Consider the following 18,559-nt stretch of genomic DNA (forward strand, 5'->3'; position numbering starts at 1 on the left):
CTGCCACCCCCGCCAAGTTACAAAGGGAACACTGGCAATGCATTCGCACTCTTGGTCTTAGTTGGAAAGGGTTATAATGGAGCAGCAGCAGCAGCAGCATACCAATGTGTGTTTACACTAACGTTTTCAATTGGTTTACAAATACCGCCATGACCGATTATACATTTACATATGCACAAATGACGAGACAAAGATCCTCCGGGCCATAGCCTTATTGCGAACACGTGTGAAGGCCGACGTGGCACACGAGGGTGATCAACACCACCACGTCCGGTCGGCATCGTCTCCCCCGTGGGCAATGTTTACACACCGCACCGAGCGCTCGTTCGAGGGCAGGCCCGGCACCGCTTTAGGTTAATCGTAATTCGGTGTTGACCGTTGGCAGGAGTCGAACGCTCGCCTGCCGAGTTCGTCAGCGCAGCGCGAACGCTCTCTCCCGACGCGCCCATCGGATGGAGCGTGAGAGTCGGCACAGCGTTGCGATGTTTCACCGGTTGCTCTCCGGACGTCGTACGCTGTCTCGCACCGGCGCGTGGCGGTGGCGGCCACTGACGGGCGTGCGTGTGCGTGTTTGCGAGCGTGCGCGCGCGGGCCAGTGCGGCGGTTAGCACCGATTAAAATTCCTCGCCGAGCCGAACTCGCCGCCGCTCAGATCGGATCTCATCTCGTCCTGTTTTTTGTTTTCCTTGCCGTCCCGCAGTGGCCGTCCGGATGATCAACGATAAGATCGACGCGTGGGTGCGCGGGAACGGCCTGTACGAGCGCGTGTCCCTGTCCGACCCCGGCGTCGCCGGCGTCGCCGGGGTCGCCGGCGCAGCCTCCCAACTGCCCCCGTGCGGCTTTGCGGCCGAAGCTGCGCCCACGTACCCGCCGGCCGCGGCGATGACGTCGGGGGCGACGTCCGGGATGCTGTACCCGCCGCCGCCGCCGCCGCCGCTGCCGACCGTCGGCTTTGCCCCGCCCGCCGCGGCTAACTCGCCGGCGCCTGCCTACCATCCGGCGCCTGCCTACCACCAGCCGCCGATGCCAGTGGCGCCGCAGGCGACGCCGGTTGCGTACTCCCACCCGACCGGGAATGCGTTTGCCCCGCCGGCGAGTTACTCGGCAGCGCCGTCCGGCTTCCGCGTGTCCGCACCGCTCGCTCAGCTGCAGCCCGGGGTGAGTGGGCGAGACGGTAACTGCCTCGCCCGGTGTGCAGGAGGTCGTGGGTTCGATCACGACCCTTAGCGCCTGCTGCTGCTGCTGCTGTGTATTTGGAGTTTGCGTGCCTCTCTTCCAGCGGTTGCATGAACAACAGAAGGCAGTTCTGAAGAAATTTAGTTTTCAGTGTTGGTGATGTTTAAAACGCTTGACTGGTGAGAAGCCCAACGTCTGTACCCCCCTTCGACGAAGGGGGGAGCATAAAAACTACACAAACTCTCTCCCGATGCCCTCTCATCGTGGCCAGCAGATCTCAACGTTTTGCCAATTAGTTCCTGAACATATTTCCATCGCATGTGCAACGACGACTTGAAGCACTTCTCTTGAGATGGCACTTTATGGAAGACACGTTCGCTTGATAATCAGGCCGAGGGCCACGACCCCCTTCTCGGTCATTCTCGCTGGCTCTGGACGCTCGCTCCACCGGCAGACTCCACCGGCCTCTTCCGTCACCCGACCACGGCTCCCTTCTCGAACATCGCCGTAGCCACCAGTCCCTTCGCGCTCACAACCGACGATACCCCTGTCATCACCTCCCGTGGCCACCACTACTAGTCCCCTCACACCGCACGCAGCCTCTGTTGTCACTACATACGCAAGACTAAAATAGAATCATTCTCATCGTCGTCGTCGTTGTCGTTCTCATCGTCGTTGTCGTTCTCATCATCGTCGTCGTTCTCATCATCGTCGTCGTTCTCATCATCGTCGTCGTTCTCATCATCGTCGTCGTTATCATCGTCGTCGTTCTCATCATCGTCGTCGTTCTCATCATCGTCGTCGTTCTCATCATCGTTGTTGTTCTCATCATCGTCGTCGTTCTCATCATCGTCGTCGTTCTCATCATCGTCGTCGTTCTCATCATCGTCGTCGTTCTCATCATCGTCGTTGTTCTCATCATCTTCGTCGTTCTCATCATCGTCGTTGTTCTCATCATCATCGTTGTCGTTCTCATCATCTTCGTCGTTCTCATCATCGTTGTCGTTCTCATCATCGTCGTCGTTCTCATCATCATCGTCGTCGTTCTCATCATCATCGTTGTCGTTCTCATCATCTTCGGGCCACGTTCTCCCGTCGCCAGTTTTCGCGGTCCCTCCCTTGTTCTCCCCCCACCCCCCCCCACGTTTCATTGCCAGTCGGGTCAGCTTTTTTGCGATTGAGCTGCTGTAACGGTCTCGTGAATCGTTTACACGAGAGGTTACCGTAAATAAAAGATTGTGAGGTCCGCGACAGTGACCTGCCACGGTGTGCCATCGCGTGCCCGCTTTTCCCCCCCCCACCACGCGCCCGGTCCGTCACCAGCTCGGCACCCGCTTCCTTGCAGATGCACTACGTGCAGGAGAAGGTGTTTGTGGGCCTGGAGCACGCCGATCCCGCCTTTGGCCTCAAGGCCTCGCTGGAGGGCCCCGGCGGCTCCTACCTACAGCACATCGTGCGCGAGACCGGCGCCAAGGTTCACCTGCGAGGCCGCAGCTCGGGGTACATGGAGCACGCGTCCGGACGTGAGGCCTTCGAGCCGCTCTACATTTACATCAGGTGGGGGTGTGGGTGTGTGTGGGTGGGTGTGTGTGGGTGTGTGTGGGTGGGTGTGTGGGTGTGGGTGTGTGGGTGGGTGGGTGTGGGTGGGTGGGTGTGGGTGGGGGTGGGTGGTTGTGTGGGTGGGTGGTTGTGTGGGTGGGTGGGTGGGTGTGGGTGGGTGTGTGGGTGGGTGTGGGTGGGTGTGTGGGTGGAGGTGTGGGTGGGTGGGTGTGGGTGTGTGGGTGGGGGTGGGTGTGTGTGTGGGTGGGGGTGTGGGTGTGTGTGGGTGGGTGGGGGTGGGTGTGTGGGTGGGTGTGTGGGTGGGTGGGTGTGTGGGTGGGGGTGGGTGGGTGTGTGGGTGGGAGTGGGTGGTTGTGTGGGTGGGTGGGTGGGTGTGGGTGGGTGTGGGTGGGTGGGTGTGGGGGTGGGTGGGTGGGTGTTTGTGGGTGGGTGTGTGTGGGTGGGTGGGTGTTTGTGGGTGTGGGTGGGTGGGTGTTTGTGGGTGGGTGGGTGTGTGGGTGGGTGGGTGTGTGGGTGGGTGGGTGTGTGGGTGGGTGGGTGTGTGGGTGGGTGGGTGTGTGGGTGGGTGTGTGCGAGGGTGTCTGCCTTTGTGGGGATGTCCCTGTGTGTGTGTCTATCAACTGTTGATGTTGGCACTAAGGAGCGGCACAGGTGGCGCATCAGCCAGTCATCTCAGTTAGTCGACCCATCGCACCTGGGTCTGTCGCGTGACCTCCTACTGCCAGCGAGCGTTCAACACTTCACGTGGCCTCAACAGAGATAGAGGGAGCATCTAGCTGTGTGTATGAGTGTGTGTACTGTTGGTCAGTCAACCCATGGCACCCTAGGTTTGCCCCGTGACCTCCTGCCGCCGGGCGTTCGACACTTCACGTGGCCTTCACGTGCACCTTGCCTGGCACAAGCGACGTGGTGACGTCACCGCCACTTGGTGGCGGTTGTTGTTGTGTCGATGTGTCTGTACGTGTGGGGTTGTCCTTAAATCTGCAAGCTAATGAAACGTGGTTTAACATGTCAACGGAATGCCTACATATCTACAAATGGATACTTACTTGACACAGATAAGAGAGGCGTACAGAAACAAAGACAAAAGTGGGGAGTGGTTGCATATTTGTTACCGCGCTACACGACAAACCCGGCGACCTGACTACATTTCCCGCTCACGGTCAACATCAGTGTCGATTATCTGAACCGATCGTGGGCTTCCCCTAAGTTGACTCGGCCTCAAATGAGTACCTGGGGCAGCGTGTAAACCTCACCACTCGGGAGACAAAAAGCGGCCGGGCGTGGCGCTATCCACCCACGCCCTCATGAGCCCTGCTGACCTTGAGAGGTGCTCGCTTGCAGCACTTGCCCCAACAGTCTGTGAAGGCTATACGGGGGGGGATCTTTGTCTCTGTCTTTGTTTCCGTACGCGTCTCTCTCCTGTGTCGAGTAATTAGCTGTTTGTAGATATGTGGGCATGCCGTTGATACGTTATACCACGTTTCATTTGCTTTCAGATGCAACGCTGTGCGAAGCGTGCGAAAAAAATAATAATGATGATGATGATGAAGGTTGTCTTACTCGTTTGTCCAGCCATTGGCTGTAACTTAAACTGCCTTTAAAAAAAATCCTTTATTCTCAGCCACCCGAGACCAGAGAAACTGGCTTTGGCGAGAAAACTCTGCGAGGATTTGCTCCAGACGGTGAGTGGCCGTTCAAGAGTGCGACATGCACGGCGCACGGTGTCGATTGCCGGGTTCTGTGTGAATGAGTCGCGATGCGATGCAATAGCCCAGCGCAATTTGAACCAAAGGCGTGGTCACGTAATTTTTAATTATAATTTGCCATCGGAGAGTCGTTTTTCTGTCACGGCCACAGCTGCGCTTGCAGTGATTTACTCGCAGCGCGTTGCCGGTTGGCATCATCTTTTGATTGGACCAGATTACATCACGTAGCTTGATTTAACTTGAAAGCCACTCTCGTGCCGGTGCAACTGTTCGGTGAAGGGGTCTTTTCTCTCCCTGTGCAAGTCATGGGGGGGTTATATTCCACACAGCAAATGTACATTTTTATTTAAAGCTTTCGTGACTGCAGGGATTCATATTCTTGGTTCTTTCGGTAAAGTCACTTAGAAGGGAAACGATAAAATAAGAAATAAAAATATAAAACGATAAAAAATTTTCACGACGTTTCGACTGCAACACGAGCAATCGTCATCAGGTGTGAAAACCACAACAAGACAATGTAGTTGGTCTCCTTATTGTTATACATCAGGGGTGGAGAACGTCCGGCTCGCGGGCCGTATAAGGCCCGCAAAATAATTTCGTCTGGCGCTGCCAAGGCAACCGCACGACTCGACATTCAATAATTCTGGGCGCTTTTTTCATAGCAGCATAAATATAATTTTGTATGGCCCTGGGATTTATGTTATAATTATCCAAATGGCCCTTGGCAGAAAAAAAGTTCCCCCACCCCCTGTTATACATGTAAATGTAAATGCCATACGCGGGTTTCCTTTCACTCGTGCCTTGAATAATATCGTGGATATTTTGGATGGCTTACTAGAGTCACATTGTACATAGTTCTAGTTTGTTTATTACTTAGCCATCACGTTTATTTAAACAAAAAAATTCTGTTTTTGGTCGATGCACTCCCCTGCAAAAACCCTCCCTTCCCATGTGACCATTGATAAAAAAAACACTTCGCATCGCCTAGGGGGGTTTAACCTGAAAGAAATAAACTGACTTGACCGTACATTATCACGCCGGCCAGTGCAGATTTTTTTTTTTTGGCCCTCGGGGCTGCTTGAGCTATCGCACAGTTAATCGTAACGCCGGTAATTGTCACGATTGTGGTTGCGCTTGGGTGCGGAGCCGCAGCCTTGCCTGCGGTTGGCGACGGCGTCCGTGCCACTGTTCGCTTGTCGCTTAGTTAATCGGAACAACTGCCGCCAATTCCCTTCGGGCTTCCGGGAACGCTGTGCAGAGAGAGTTTTAGCCGCAGCTCAAGTTTAAAAAGATAAGCGTGTATATTTTTTTTTGTTTTACCGTAGGGCATTTTTTGGTGATGCCGGGCCACTCGTGCAACACGAGGCCTGCGTTTGCTGATGGAGGACGTGAACTCGACTTCTTTCTGAAGGGTGGCTCTGTGTTTTTGTTTGTTTGTCCGTCTCCGCAGGTTCATGACAAATACAGCGCTTACCAGAACTCGATGAGCGGTCAGGCAGGTAAGCAGTTCAGTTTGACACGTAATCGGCTTTCGCGACGAATATTATCAGTCCTTAATTTTAATGGTAGGTTTATTTGAACAGTGAGAGACAGAATAACAACAACAAAATCCAGAAAAAACGCATGTCAAAAATGTTGTAAATTGATTTGCATTTTAATGAGGGAAATAAGTATTTGACCCCTCTGCAAAACATGACTTAGTACTTGGTGGCAAAACCCTTGTTGGCAATCACAGAGGTCAGACGTTTCTTGAAGTTGGCCACCAGGTTTGCACACATCTCAGGAGGGATTTTGTCCCACTCCTCTTTGCAGATCTTCTCCAAGTCATTAAGGTTTCGAGGCTGACGTTTGGCAACTCGAACCTTCAGCTCCCTCCACAGATTTTCTATGGGATTAAGGTCTGGAGACTGACTAGGCCACTCCACGACCTTAATGTGCTTCTTCTTGAGCCACTCCTTTGTTGCCTTGGCCATGTGTTTTGGGTCATTGTCATGCTGGAATACCCATCCACGACCCATTTTCAATGCCCTGGCTGAGGGAAGGAAGTTCTCACCCAAAATTTGACGGTACATGGCCCCGTCCATCGTCCCTTTGATGCGGTGAAGTTGTGCTGTCCCCTTAGCAGAAAAACACCCCCAAAGCATAATGTTTCACCTCCATGTTTGACGGTGGGGATGGTGTTCTTGGGGTGATAGGCAGCATTCCTCCTCCTCCAAACACGGCGAGTTGAGTTGATGCCAAAGAGCTCCATTTTGGTCTCATCTGACCACAACACTTTCACCCAGTTGTCCTCTGAATTATTCAGATGTTCATTGGCAAACTTCAGACGGGCATGTGTATATGTGCTTTCTTGAGCAGGGGGGACCTTGCGGGCGCTGCAGGATTGCAGTCCTTCACGGCGTAGCGTGTTACCAATTGTTTTCTTGGTGACTATGGTCCCAGCTGCCTTGAGATCATTGACAAGATCCTCCCGTGTAGTTCTGGGCTGATTCCTCACCGTTCTCATGATCATTGCAACTCCACGAGGTGAGATCTTGCATGGAGCCCCAGGCCGAGGGAGATTGACAGTTCTTTTATGTTTTTACCATTTGCAAATAATCGCACCAACTATTGTCACCTTCTCACCAAGCTGCTTGGCAATGGTCTTGTAGCCCATTCCAGCCTTGTGTAGGTCTGCAATCTTGTCCCTGACATCCTTGGAGAGCTCTTTGGTCTTGGCCATGGTGGAGAGTTTGGAATCTGATTGATTGATTGCTTCTGTGGACAGGTGTCTTTTATACAGGTAACAAGCTGAGATTAGGAGCACTCCCTTTAAGAGTGTGCTCCCACACTCTAATCTCAACTCGTTACCTATATAAAAGACACCTGGGAGCCAGAAATCTTTCTGATTGAGAGGGGGTCAAATACTTATTTCCCTCATTAAAATGCAAATCAATTTATAACATTTTTGACATGCGTTTTTCTGGATTTTCTGTTGTTTTTCTGTCTCGCTGTTCAAATAAACCTACCATTAAAATCATATACTGATAATTTCTTTGCCAGTGGGCAAACGTACAAAATCAGCAGGGGATCAAATACTTTTTTTTCCCCCCTCACTGTATATATGTGATCTAACGCAAAAAAAAAATAACAAGATTCGCGGGTTCAATCGTTGGCAAGGCGGTGTTGGTGAAGGTGTCGCTGCTGGCTATGCTGCACGCGGCCTGTGATCCAGCACTGCGGAGGCAACCAGGGCTTGTTCAGTCACGCACACGAATTCGTGAAACACTTGCAAACCCACTGGGCTTCGCCAGGAGACGGTGGCGGTGCGGCAAGTGGGTTCAATATCCCCACAGGGATTGAGTGTCACCCCTTCCCCACCTTCCTACACGTATCGGTGTTCTCCAAGTTCTCCGGTTTTTCTCCCACGTGCGCGAACACACGCATGACTGGAGTTGACCAAATATCCCCAATATAGGATCACAGAGCTTGGGTAATGGGGAGGGGTGGGTGGGGGGGGGGGGGGGCGCCGGTTCTGGCTGCCCTTGGCGATTCGACCGCGGTTTCTCGTGCCTCTGAAGACCGCGGCGGCGGCGGCGCTGGTGTCCACGGTCGAGGAGTGCGGTGTTTTTTTTTCCGGTACTTCCCCCGGGAGTAGCCGAGGGCGCGTGGGGGGAGGGTCCAGAAGGTGGAGCACCGTGAGGTTTTGGCGCTCATGCCGATACTGCCCTCCCAGATCAAACGACGGCGGTGATCAGAGCTGTTCCGCCCTGAATCCGTGGGCGTGGACGTACTACACTCACCTACAACGCCACCGCTTTGCCACTTGGTCGTCACTTCACCGGGTTTTTGCCCGCGTCACGATCCGACCGGATTTTGTTCCGTTTCTACGTGGCCACACACACACACACACGCGCGCACAAAGGAGAGGCCGGAGAGATTGGAGTGGATAAGATTCGGAGGCTGCACTTGTTTGCGAAACGTGGCCAAATAAGGCTCGCGATTTAAAAACAAAAATTCCGATGTGACCAATTTTGAAATTGACTTGTGAGCAGCTGCGCTATCGGTAGAACGTTGCGTACCAAGTAAAACAATGAAACGTGTATTACTGCATGTAGTGATTTATATTACTGTCGTAGTGCCTTCCAGGTTACAGACGGACAAGTCTCTCGTAGCAGCTGCAGGTGTGCTCGTATTGTGAATAATCTTTTGCCAGAGTTTTAGTGCCTGCCTATTGCAGATGTACACACAGAACCGACTCGTCATCATGCTGCATGTTTACCCAGGGAAGCATTCGCCGTGTCCCCAAGACTCTGCAGGTTTATCCGAGTCGGCAGGGGGGGGGGAACGGTTTTTTCCGCTGTGTGTCATCCCAATTGAGTAACTTGTCGATCATTTTTCAGCTTTGCAACGTTATGGGCAGCACCAGTTAAATCTATTCACGGGAGGAAATCGGAGAGCTTGGTGGGAAAACCTATGCGCATCACAGGGAGAACGTACTGACTCCTCACACTATCACACTCACTATGCAGAACATAAAAAACTCCACGTACTCGTACGCACACTCTCTGTAGAATAGGAGCAGGATGTACAAACTCCACAGACTATCACTCGCACAATCTGCAAAACAGGGGCAGTAACATACAAAATTCCCAAGACAGATTCCCCGCATGGCTTTAACAGACTTTTGAGGCAAGTGCTGTTAGCGAGCACCTGTGAAGGCCAGAACGGCACACGAAGGGGTGGGTGAGCCAGCACCAGGTACTTTATTTGATGCCGAGTCGACCTAAGGGATGCCCAGAACCAGTTCAGATAATCGTCACTTGTCTTGGTTTTGAGCGGGTTTGTAGCACAGCACGCAAACTGCTACACTACCGCTCTCCACACACACATTGCAGAACAGGGGCAGCATCATACACACTCCACACACACACTGCAAAACAGGAGCAGCATCATACACACTCGCACTCTGCAGAACAGGGAGCAGAATTTTACAAACTCCACACACCCACTGCAGAACAGGAGCAGAATTGTACAAACTCCGCACATGCACAGTCTGCAGAACAGGGGCAGCAGCATACAAACGCCACACAAGAATAAGGCTCCAGACCAGTTCTTGGATGCGGGCCGCAAGCATCATCGCTGCGCTGCTGCGCCCAACGCAGCCTCGGTCGTAAGCGTTACAAAAAAATACAGCGTGACAGACGTCGCCCGCTGCCTTTCACCCTCTCCCCTTGTCTCGCCCGCTAATCGCGCAGGCTACTCGCAGATGAACAGCTACGGCAGGATGTCCATGTACCGCCCTGCCATGCAAGCACAGCCGGTTGGAACGGCGTGGCAGGGCCCTGACGGCGTGCCGCCGCCGCCGCAGCCGCAGCCTTCGGCGAATGCGCAAGGACTGGCGTACGCACAGTACCCCGCTCCAGCCTCCATGTACCAGCCGCCCGTGCAGGTGACTAGCGGCCTCGCTTGGTTCATCGGCAGCAGAAGCCGTGAACGATGGACCTGCTCGGATGTTATCTGTGCTCGCCTGGTGTACAGGAGGTCGTAGGTTGGATCCCGACCCCTGACGCCTGCTGCGTATTCGGAGTTTGGATGTCTTCCCCGTTGTCACGTGGATTTTTCTCCGGGTGCTCCGGTTTGTCTCTCCGCGTTTAGAAACGCGCGTTTTAGAGTATTCGGCTGCCATAAATTTCCACGCGATAAGCCACTCTGTTGGTGGCGAGGTCGCTTCTGAAAAACAGTGGGTCTTGGCTGGCAAAATAAAAAAAAAACTTTATTTTTTTTCATGAATAGGGTACAGTTTAAGTCGTTCCCCAGGCTTTTTGTCTCGCGATGCAGCAATCCATCTCGCTCCTGCGCACCTAGCCAATCTCATCGTTGTCTTCACGGCAGATGCATTCCCTCCTTTAGCTGCCGCTCCGTTGTTATTCTTGACCACTGCCGATCGTCCATTTGTGAGGTTTTCCTCTCCTGAACTGTACGATCCATCGGCGCGTTGGGTGACGCTCTCGCGCACCGTTTAACACGCAGTACAGATGTGCACATCGCTTTTGTACGGTGTAAGCATGTTCTCCAATCCCCGTGTCCCAGCAGCAGCAGCAGCAACAGCAGCAGCAGCAACAGCAGCAGCAGCAGCCAGCTGCGACGGTGGCGGCTAGCAAGCGGCGCTTTGTCGAAGAGCTTGACAAGGCCGACCCGTCCAGGCTGCTAGGATACCAGGTAACTAACTACATGGTGCCACCCGCTCAGTTCTCCACAGCAAGGGACTGTTGTCTTAATTATTATTATTATTTTGTTATTATTAGTACGACTATGACGCCTGGTTTATCCGAGAGAGGCCTCCCTGATTGTCAGTGACGCTTTGTTCAGCAGTGTCCTGCCAAGGTTTTGGTCGTTAGCGGTGCGATGATTTTTTTTTTTCCTTTGAAAATCGGACCGTTACGCGGGCACTCAATCGTTGCCGCTCTCGTGAATGACGTCACGGGATCTTTAACGTTCGCCCTGAAGCGGGAAGGCACATGGTGTCCTGTTATTGTTAGTACGCGATGCAGTGTTAAACAGGGCAGCCGGTTCATTTGAACCGTGGTCGTACTCCCGCTAGGTCGTGTCGCTGCCAAAATAGGGGGAGGGAGGGAAGGTAAGAAGACCGTCTCACCTCTGTTCCAATGTGCCGCTGGACGGGAGGTGATGGGCGGGTGCCTGACGATGTCGCCGTCATTATTAGCTTCGTCACGCTGGTTGTGGCTCGTAGAGGAGTTTCCTGCTTTTGCAAGGCAGGATGTGTGGGGAGTGACCATTTTTGTTACTTGAATTTTATTTGACTAATCGATGAATTGCCCCGGCTCTTCTCTCCCGAATGGATCGGAAACACCGCTGTGCGAGTGCATCCTGTGATGTGGGATGCGCGGTGTTGCTGCAGAGTTGCTGCAGAGTTGCTGCAGAGTGTGGCAATTGAGTGCCTCTCTTGTCTGTGCTTGTGCGCGAGTGTGTGGGGGAGCGGTAGTACAGCGGTTGATGCGCACTGAGCTTCGAACCCGGCGACCCGAGTTTGATTCCCGCTCAAGTTCAACACCAGTGATGATTATCTGAACCGGTCCCGGGGCCTCCCCTGAGGTCCGATTAGCATGGTTGGCTTCGTACGGTGCAAAATGAGCTCAGCATATATACATCCAAATGGGTACCTGGTGCGATGTGTACCGCGGTGGCAAGATCTTAACTACCTCGCCTTGTATATACAGGAGGTTGTGGGTTCAATCCCGACCCTGAAGCCTGTATATTTGGAGTTTGCTTGTTCTCCCCGTGGTCGCATGGGGTTTTTCACCGGGTACTCCGGCTTTTACCTCCACATTTAGAACCTGCTTTCAGAGTTTTTGCCTGCTGTGGTTCTGGGGCCTCCCCTAGGTCGACTCGGCATCAAATGAGTACCTGGTGCTGGCCACCCATCTCCTCGTCTGCTGTACCAGCCTTAGTAGGTGCTCGCTAATAGCACTTGCCCCCCAGCAGTCTGTTAAAGATTATATGAGGGGATCTTCATAACGACGAAAGAGTGTTGTTGCTGGGTGGGTAGAGCGGTAGTGTAGTTGTTAGCGCATTGAGTTGTCAATCTGGAGTTCGTTGCACAGCTATTATAACAATTATCCAAATCTCTCCTGGGCTTCCCCTAGTTCGACCCGGCCTTAAAAAGGTACGTGGTCTGTTGTGTAAGACATCAACACTGGGGAGACAAAGGCAGCCGGGCGAGGTGTTGTCTACAGCACACTCCCCCCCCACCCACCGTGCCAACTTTAAAAGGCGCTCACTGACAGCACTTGCTCCTAGAGTCTGTGTCGGCTGTCGGGGGGGGGGGGAGAGGGGATCTTTATCTTTGTGGCAGCTGAAATCAACCAGTGCTGCTTGTGTGTTGTCACGATTGTACGCGTAATGTAACTATCGGTGTCGAGAGTAACAACAACTCGATACATTCGGCAATAACGCTGCCTTGAAGGTAACAGAAACACGTCAAATATATATGATGAAGCAAATAATACGAACATAAAATAACCAAAATGTGGCTTGTGGATTGTGTTATGATAAGTAAAACCCCAATAGAAATTATTTTAAGAAACATGTGGTCGTCAACACTTCGGGCAAGGGCCCTGCCACATAGCAAGCGCATAGCACGTGCTCTGAAGAAGGTCCGTTGCCTGAAACGTCGCCCGTTATTTACTTTGCCTTTTTAAGGCCACACGGTTCCAACTCCGCGCCCCTCCGGTCAGCACGTTTGGCTACGTACGGCGCGAAAGAAGTCCAGCGGTCGAGCACGGTTGACGAGCGAGTTTTTATTCGTTGCTTGTGCGCGCCGCTGCTAACGTAGCGGCAGCCGCAGCGTCGGCGTCTCCGACGTGTAATGTGTCTGATCGTCGTAGACGCACTTTCTCCGGCGAGCACGAGTCTCCGTCGCTGCTCGCCGTGCTTTTCTCTCCCTTGACGAGCGCTGAACGCAGCCGCCTGCAAATAGATTTCGCGTTTGGAGACGGCGTCGGTGGTTTGGATTCCATTTGGGCGTGCGGGGAAGGGGGGGGGGGTGGGTGTCGTTATGTACGGTGCGAAAGAAGTTCAGTATGAAGTACACACTGCCCATCGACGAACACTCCCCGTTGACTCTAGCCATAGATGAACACTGCCCATAGACTCAACGCTGCCCATCAACTCAACACTACCCATAGACTCAACAATGCCCCAGACTAACACATCCCATAGACTCAACACTACCCATTAACTCAACACTGCCCATAGACTCGACACTGCCCATAGACTCGACACTGCCCATAGACTCACACTGCCCATAGACTCAACACTACCCATAGACTCGACACTGCCCATAGACTAACACTGCCCATAGACTCAACACTGCCCATAGACTCAACACTACCCATAGACTCGACACTGCCCATAGACTAACACTGCCCATAGACTCAACACTACCCATAGACTCAACACTGCCATAGACACGACACTGCCCATAGACTCAACACTGCCATAGACTCGCACTGCCCGTAGACTCAACACTGCCCATAGACTCAACACTGCCCATAGACTCACACTGCCCATAGACTCAACACTACCCATAGACTCAACACTGCCCATAGACTCACACTGCCCATAGACTCACACTGCCCATAGACTCACTACCCATAGACTCACACTGCCCATAGACTCACACTGCCCATAGACTCACACTGCCCATAGACTCAACACTGCCCATAGACTCAACACTGCACCATAGACTCAACACTGCCCATCGACTCAACACTGCCCATAGATCCATACTCTTTGGTTCGACTGGGTAAAGTCACGTAGGTGAAAATAAAATAACAAAAAAACAAAAAATCACGACGTTTCAGCCACAACACAAGCGGCCTTCATCAGGTGAAGGGACGAGACTGTCTGGAGGACAGCGCTGGAGTGAAAAAGCCACGCTCAGATCACGACCTTTAAGCTGTGTGAGAAGAAACAAAGCGCCTTGACAAAGGAATTACCATATAATTTAGCATTGAAATGGCTCATTGAAATAGCTAAGTTAAAGTATACACATCCGCAGAGGTACCCCTTGACAAAGGAATTAGCATAGAATTTAGCATTGAAATAGCTGAGTGATTAGCTTGTAACTGGTCACAGAAATAGCTATGTTAAAGTTAGAGCATATACATTCACCGAGGCACCTAGTACTCATCAAACAGGAGAATTTAGCGAAACACAACCACGCTCAGACAGCGGACCTTTAAACTGTGTGCGAGCAAACAAGGTGTTCTGACAAAGAAATTAGCATAAAAATTAGCATTTGATTGGCGGATTTTAGGAAAGGTGGTGTACGTGCCGGTGGACTTTCCGTTTGGCGCGGGGGGAAGGGGGGGAGGGGGAGTTTACCTATTGATGGTGTGAAAAGGGAATTTATACGAGCTGCGAAAGTTTGGGGTACCACTACTTGAAAAAATATACTGTACCATTGAAATTAGTTTAATGTTTAGTTCGATTTAGAACATCTTTCCAATGGTTGCTTAATTTGAAACCATCCTCTCGGTTGCAATTGTGTCTGTTTGTAGATCTGAATTGCTTCATGAACAAATCTCTGATAAAAGCCCGTGGGTTTGCAAAGAACCTTGGTATCGGAGAAAATTATATCGTGATCCCCCACAGCGTTGTAACAGTGATCAGCCACGGCAGAAGAATTCGTTCTGCCGTGTTTCAAATCTGATTTGTGCTCGCGAATTCGGTCAGAGACATGTCGCTTTGTCTCACCGATATAGCAGTCACCGCAGGTACAACTCAATTTGTAAACCCCGGGGTACTGTAAATCAGGAATGACATAATTCACGGATGGGATCAGATCACGAATTTTGAGTACTCTATTTAAATCTAGAACTGCCCATAGACTCAACACTGCCCATAGACTCAACACTGCCCACAGACTCAACATTTCCCATAGACTCAACACTACCCATAGACTCAACACTACCCATAGACTCAACACTACCCATAGACTCAACACTGCCCATAGACTCAACACTGCCCATAGACTCAACACTGCCCATAGACTCAACACTGCCCACAGACTCAACACTGCCCACAGACTCAACACTGCCCATAGACTCAACACTGCCCACAGACTCAACACTGCCCATAGACTCAACACTGCCCATAGACTCAACACTGCACGTCCGATTAGCACGGTTGGCTACGTTTGGTGCGAAAGAAGACGTGCCCAGCGTCCCCTTTTCAAGAGGCGACGTCGTTTTGCCGACATCATTACGGTGCATCGGAGAAGCTGTTGAAACCTGGCTGAGGTGTGTGGCGAGTCGCCACCCTGAGCCTCGTGTCTCTGCCCGCGTTCCCGCTCCAACAGAGCAACGGAAGCACTACCCCTCTCCCGTTTACGGCACTTGAGCCAGCTTAGGAGAAATCCCACGTTTCTCTGGCGGGGGCGAGCACGTGCATAACGTGCTCGCGCGCCCCCAGCAGCAGCGGGCGGGCCACAATGCCGAAGGGGTAGGGCAAAACGCACGCCACAAAAATGACCCAAACGATTGAACGATGGGAAAAAAGCAACGTACTCGCCCCAGCCCGAGGGCACCGCGCGCCGCCTGCGGAGGTTAGCGGTGTGGCCTGTGAACGGCTGCCCCCCAAACGGCCCTTTGGTGAGCAATGCGGCGGCGTTGCCGGCGGCGAGACAAGCGACGCGCGTGGGTGTGTGACGGAACTGACTTGCTGCTCTCCCTTCCGCTGTGTTTGTAGCATGGCCCCATTCACTTATCTCACTCGAGTGCAGGCTCCTCGCAGAGTGCAGCCGGCACGGCCGCCTCAAGCCACCCCACTCGCAGCGGAGATACCGACGCACCCTCTGGTGACAGGTGACGAAAAACGGCGCTAGGCCCGCCGCCCCGCCGTGATTTTCTGTCGCTCGCGGCTGGTAGCGCTCGCCCGACTTCCACGCTCGCCGGTTTATCAACTCGCCCCCAAAACCCTCGGCGCTCCACTTTTGTGGGACTATCGTTTAAGAACAGATAATATAACACGATGCCTTGAATAAAGGTGTCAGTTTTTGTGCCAGTTTAAAAAGGGTAAAACCTATTCCAACATGATAACAAATGTATGTGAATTGCTTGATAAATGTCAAATTTGAAGCACCCTATACAATGCTAGCAGGGGTGGCTGTTGGGGCAGTATGTAAATATATAAATGCGTCGTTAAAACCCGCCACTTACTGGCACAGCCAACTTGTGTAAGGCTTGTCACGTAAGCATGACACGCCAATTCATTACTGGTACGGCACACCGGTGTGTTGGAGGGCAAAAGCCACGACATTCGCCAACTGAGTGCGGCGATTCGCCAGCAATTACAACCAGCTTCATCAGGATACAGCCAGATTTGTGGAGGAATCCTCCTGCTCCGTTCCTTAAATAGAGGGCGTAGGTGTGGTGATGTCACTTTAGAGCCCTTCCTGAGCGAAGTTGGGGGGCGGGGGGGGATTAATTAATGCATAAATAAATAATAATCCAACCGGCAATGGGTGTCTATTGCCGGTTGGATTATTTCTATGGTAATCGACGTACATTGTGCATGTGCATCATGCGAGCCAGTTGTCGCCGTATGGTGCCGTCCCGAGAGGGCCGTGGAGCGTGCGCGGTGCACCGCCACCGCGTGCAACCCCGTAGGCGGGCGTGGCACCAGCCCTAGCGGGGCATGGCGAGCGCTGGGATAGGCGCGGGCACGGCGGGCGGAGCGGGCTGCCACGAGGGGTGAGCGGGAGAGTTGCCAGCCCCAGCGGCAAGGCATTGCCCCCGGGGGGCCGTGGTGCTCTGGTTGACCCCGTAGACACGCGATCCGGAGTTTTCACAGAGAGGCCCCCAGGTATGGGGGGGTGGCGGGGGGTGGCTAGGGGGGTGATCACGTGTCCGGGGAGGAGAGCTCCCGAGAGGGAGCTCGAACGCGCGAAGGCCGGGCTGGGCCAAGGGCAGTGGGCGGCCCCGACCCAGGGGGGTATGAGGTGGGTCCCTGAGAGTGACCGGGGGTCGCTGCTTCCTACAAGCTGGAAGCTCCACGTCCTACGAGGCATCGACACGTGGCCCGGGGACCCGAGTGAGGGTCTGCCCCTGCAACTCCTACGTATGGTATAGAGTAGTTAGAAGGGGCATTATATAACCCCTTTTATGTTCGGTGTTGATGTCGCAACAAATGTGTTGCCTCTAAAGAACGTCTGCGACTCGGTTGGACTCGCTCACACCCGTGTTTGGGTGGTGGCGGGTTTAACGACACGTTTATATATTTACGCGATCTAATCCCCCCCCGGAAAAAAAAAAACCAAACCAACTATTATGATTAATATTGGTCGCAAAAGGCCGCTTGTTAAACCGTGTGCGCACACGTTGAGTGGGGGGGGAGGAGGAGGAGAGGAGGAGAGGAGGAGAGGCGCGGGGTGCGAGCTTGTTGAGCGTCGGCGCGATCCCGGCCTCCGTCCGCGTTGTCGCTCTCGTCGTGGTGGTCCTGTCCGACAGCGAGCTGATGCCGCCGCCGCCGCCGCCGCCGCTGTCGGCGACGTTCTTCGTGAGCCGCGGCGGGGACCGGGACAGGGGCAGGATGCCGCCATCGACACCCTCGGCCCCCTCGGACTGCGCCCGCAGGTGCGGGGAGAGCGGGCGGGCGGGCGGGCGGGCGGCCGGGCGGGCGGGCGGGCGGGCACCACGCTCACTCGACACGCCGGGTGGTTGCGAGCATGGGAGCCGTGCGCGCGCAACGGCGGCCGCAGGCCAAGTAAAGGAAACGCACGATGATTCTGAACGGTGGATTTGGCGGTCCTATGCTTGGCCTGCAATCCAGCGCTGGAGAGGCTACGAGAGGGGGTTGATGGATCGCACGCAGATGCTGCGAAAGTCCCTTCCCGTGGCCGTCGAGGAGTGGGGGCGGCGGGGGGGGGGGAGCCGTTACGTCCCCTGGCTCGGCCACGATAAGGCAGCGGGGGCGGTACAGGGATAATGTTGACTCGCCTCCATCCGTTCCACCTGCGCGGGATGGCGTTGCCCTCTGGAACTCGGGGTTAGGGTTAGCTTGGTCAGTTGCTGCAGCTGCGTGTGAAAACGAGAGCTTTTGTAGCTCACCGGATTCCTCCGGGATGAACACTCCGCTTGTTCGAGAGCGAGCCAACGGCTGTGCAGTGGGTGGGGCTCGTTTGCAAGTCGTCGTTTTAGCATCCTTCTCCCTTGCTTGCCTTCGCCGAGCGGAAGCGGTGACGTGTACGGTCGATTTAAAACCCCCCCCCCCCACGCAGCACGGAGACACCCTGATCCAAACAAAAAAATCTTAATCCGGTTTTCTGATTTGTTTACGTTGTGAGTGCTTCTATTGACAACACCGCCGCTCTGTAGGTGATCGCTAAATTTTGTCCTCGTGTCCCTTGTCGCATGTCCCGTGGTCCTGCCGCGCCCGTTCCGTCCTCCTCGGGTCGTCCTCTCATCCAACGCGTCCACCGCCTGGGACCCAACCCCCTCGGACCAACACCCTGGAAAGTATTTCCTTCCTTCCTCCTGTTTCCCCGAATGTCCTTCGCTCTCCGACTTATCTGACATTCGCTCTCTCGCTCTGTCGCTCTGTCGTCTTGG

The 18,559-nt window shown here is 53.6% G+C and overlaps 1 protein-coding gene across 10 annotated transcripts in view; it reads left to right on the forward strand.

Annotated features, from left to right (window-relative positions):
* KHDC4 (KH domain containing 4, pre-mRNA splicing factor) overlaps window positions 1-18,559 on the forward strand; it is a 35,951-nt gene that overhangs the window by 12,853 nt on the left and 4,539 nt on the right. For 5 of the 10 annotated variants that reach the window (XM_032975840.2, XM_032975841.2, XM_032975835.2 and 2 more), the window contains exons 6-13: window positions 701-1,158; window positions 2,522-2,733; window positions 4,361-4,421; window positions 5,896-5,944; window positions 9,683-9,876; window positions 10,518-10,646; window positions 15,699-15,814; window positions 17,459-17,584. In XM_032975840.2, the coding sequence (XP_032831731.2) occupies window positions 701-1,158; window positions 2,522-2,733; window positions 4,361-4,421; window positions 5,896-5,944; window positions 9,683-9,876; window positions 10,518-10,646; window positions 15,699-15,814; window positions 17,459-17,584 (1,345 nt within the window). Of the gene's footprint in view, window positions 1-700; window positions 1,159-2,521; window positions 2,734-4,360; window positions 4,422-5,895; window positions 5,945-9,682; window positions 9,877-10,517; window positions 10,647-15,698; window positions 16,828-17,458; window positions 17,585-18,559 lie in introns of those variants that run through there. The other 5 variants (XM_032975836.2, XM_076052690.1, XM_076052691.1 and 2 more) reach the window with 5 other exon arrangements.

The sequence above is a fragment of the Petromyzon marinus genome, chromosome 57 (assembly GCF_048934315.1).
Source record: "Petromyzon marinus isolate PM22_M1 ecotype Great Lakes invasive population chromosome 57, UKy_Petmar_22M1.pri1.0, whole genome shotgun sequence".
Classification (NCBI taxonomy): Eukaryota; Metazoa; Chordata; class Hyperoartia; order Petromyzontiformes; family Petromyzontidae; genus Petromyzon; species Petromyzon marinus.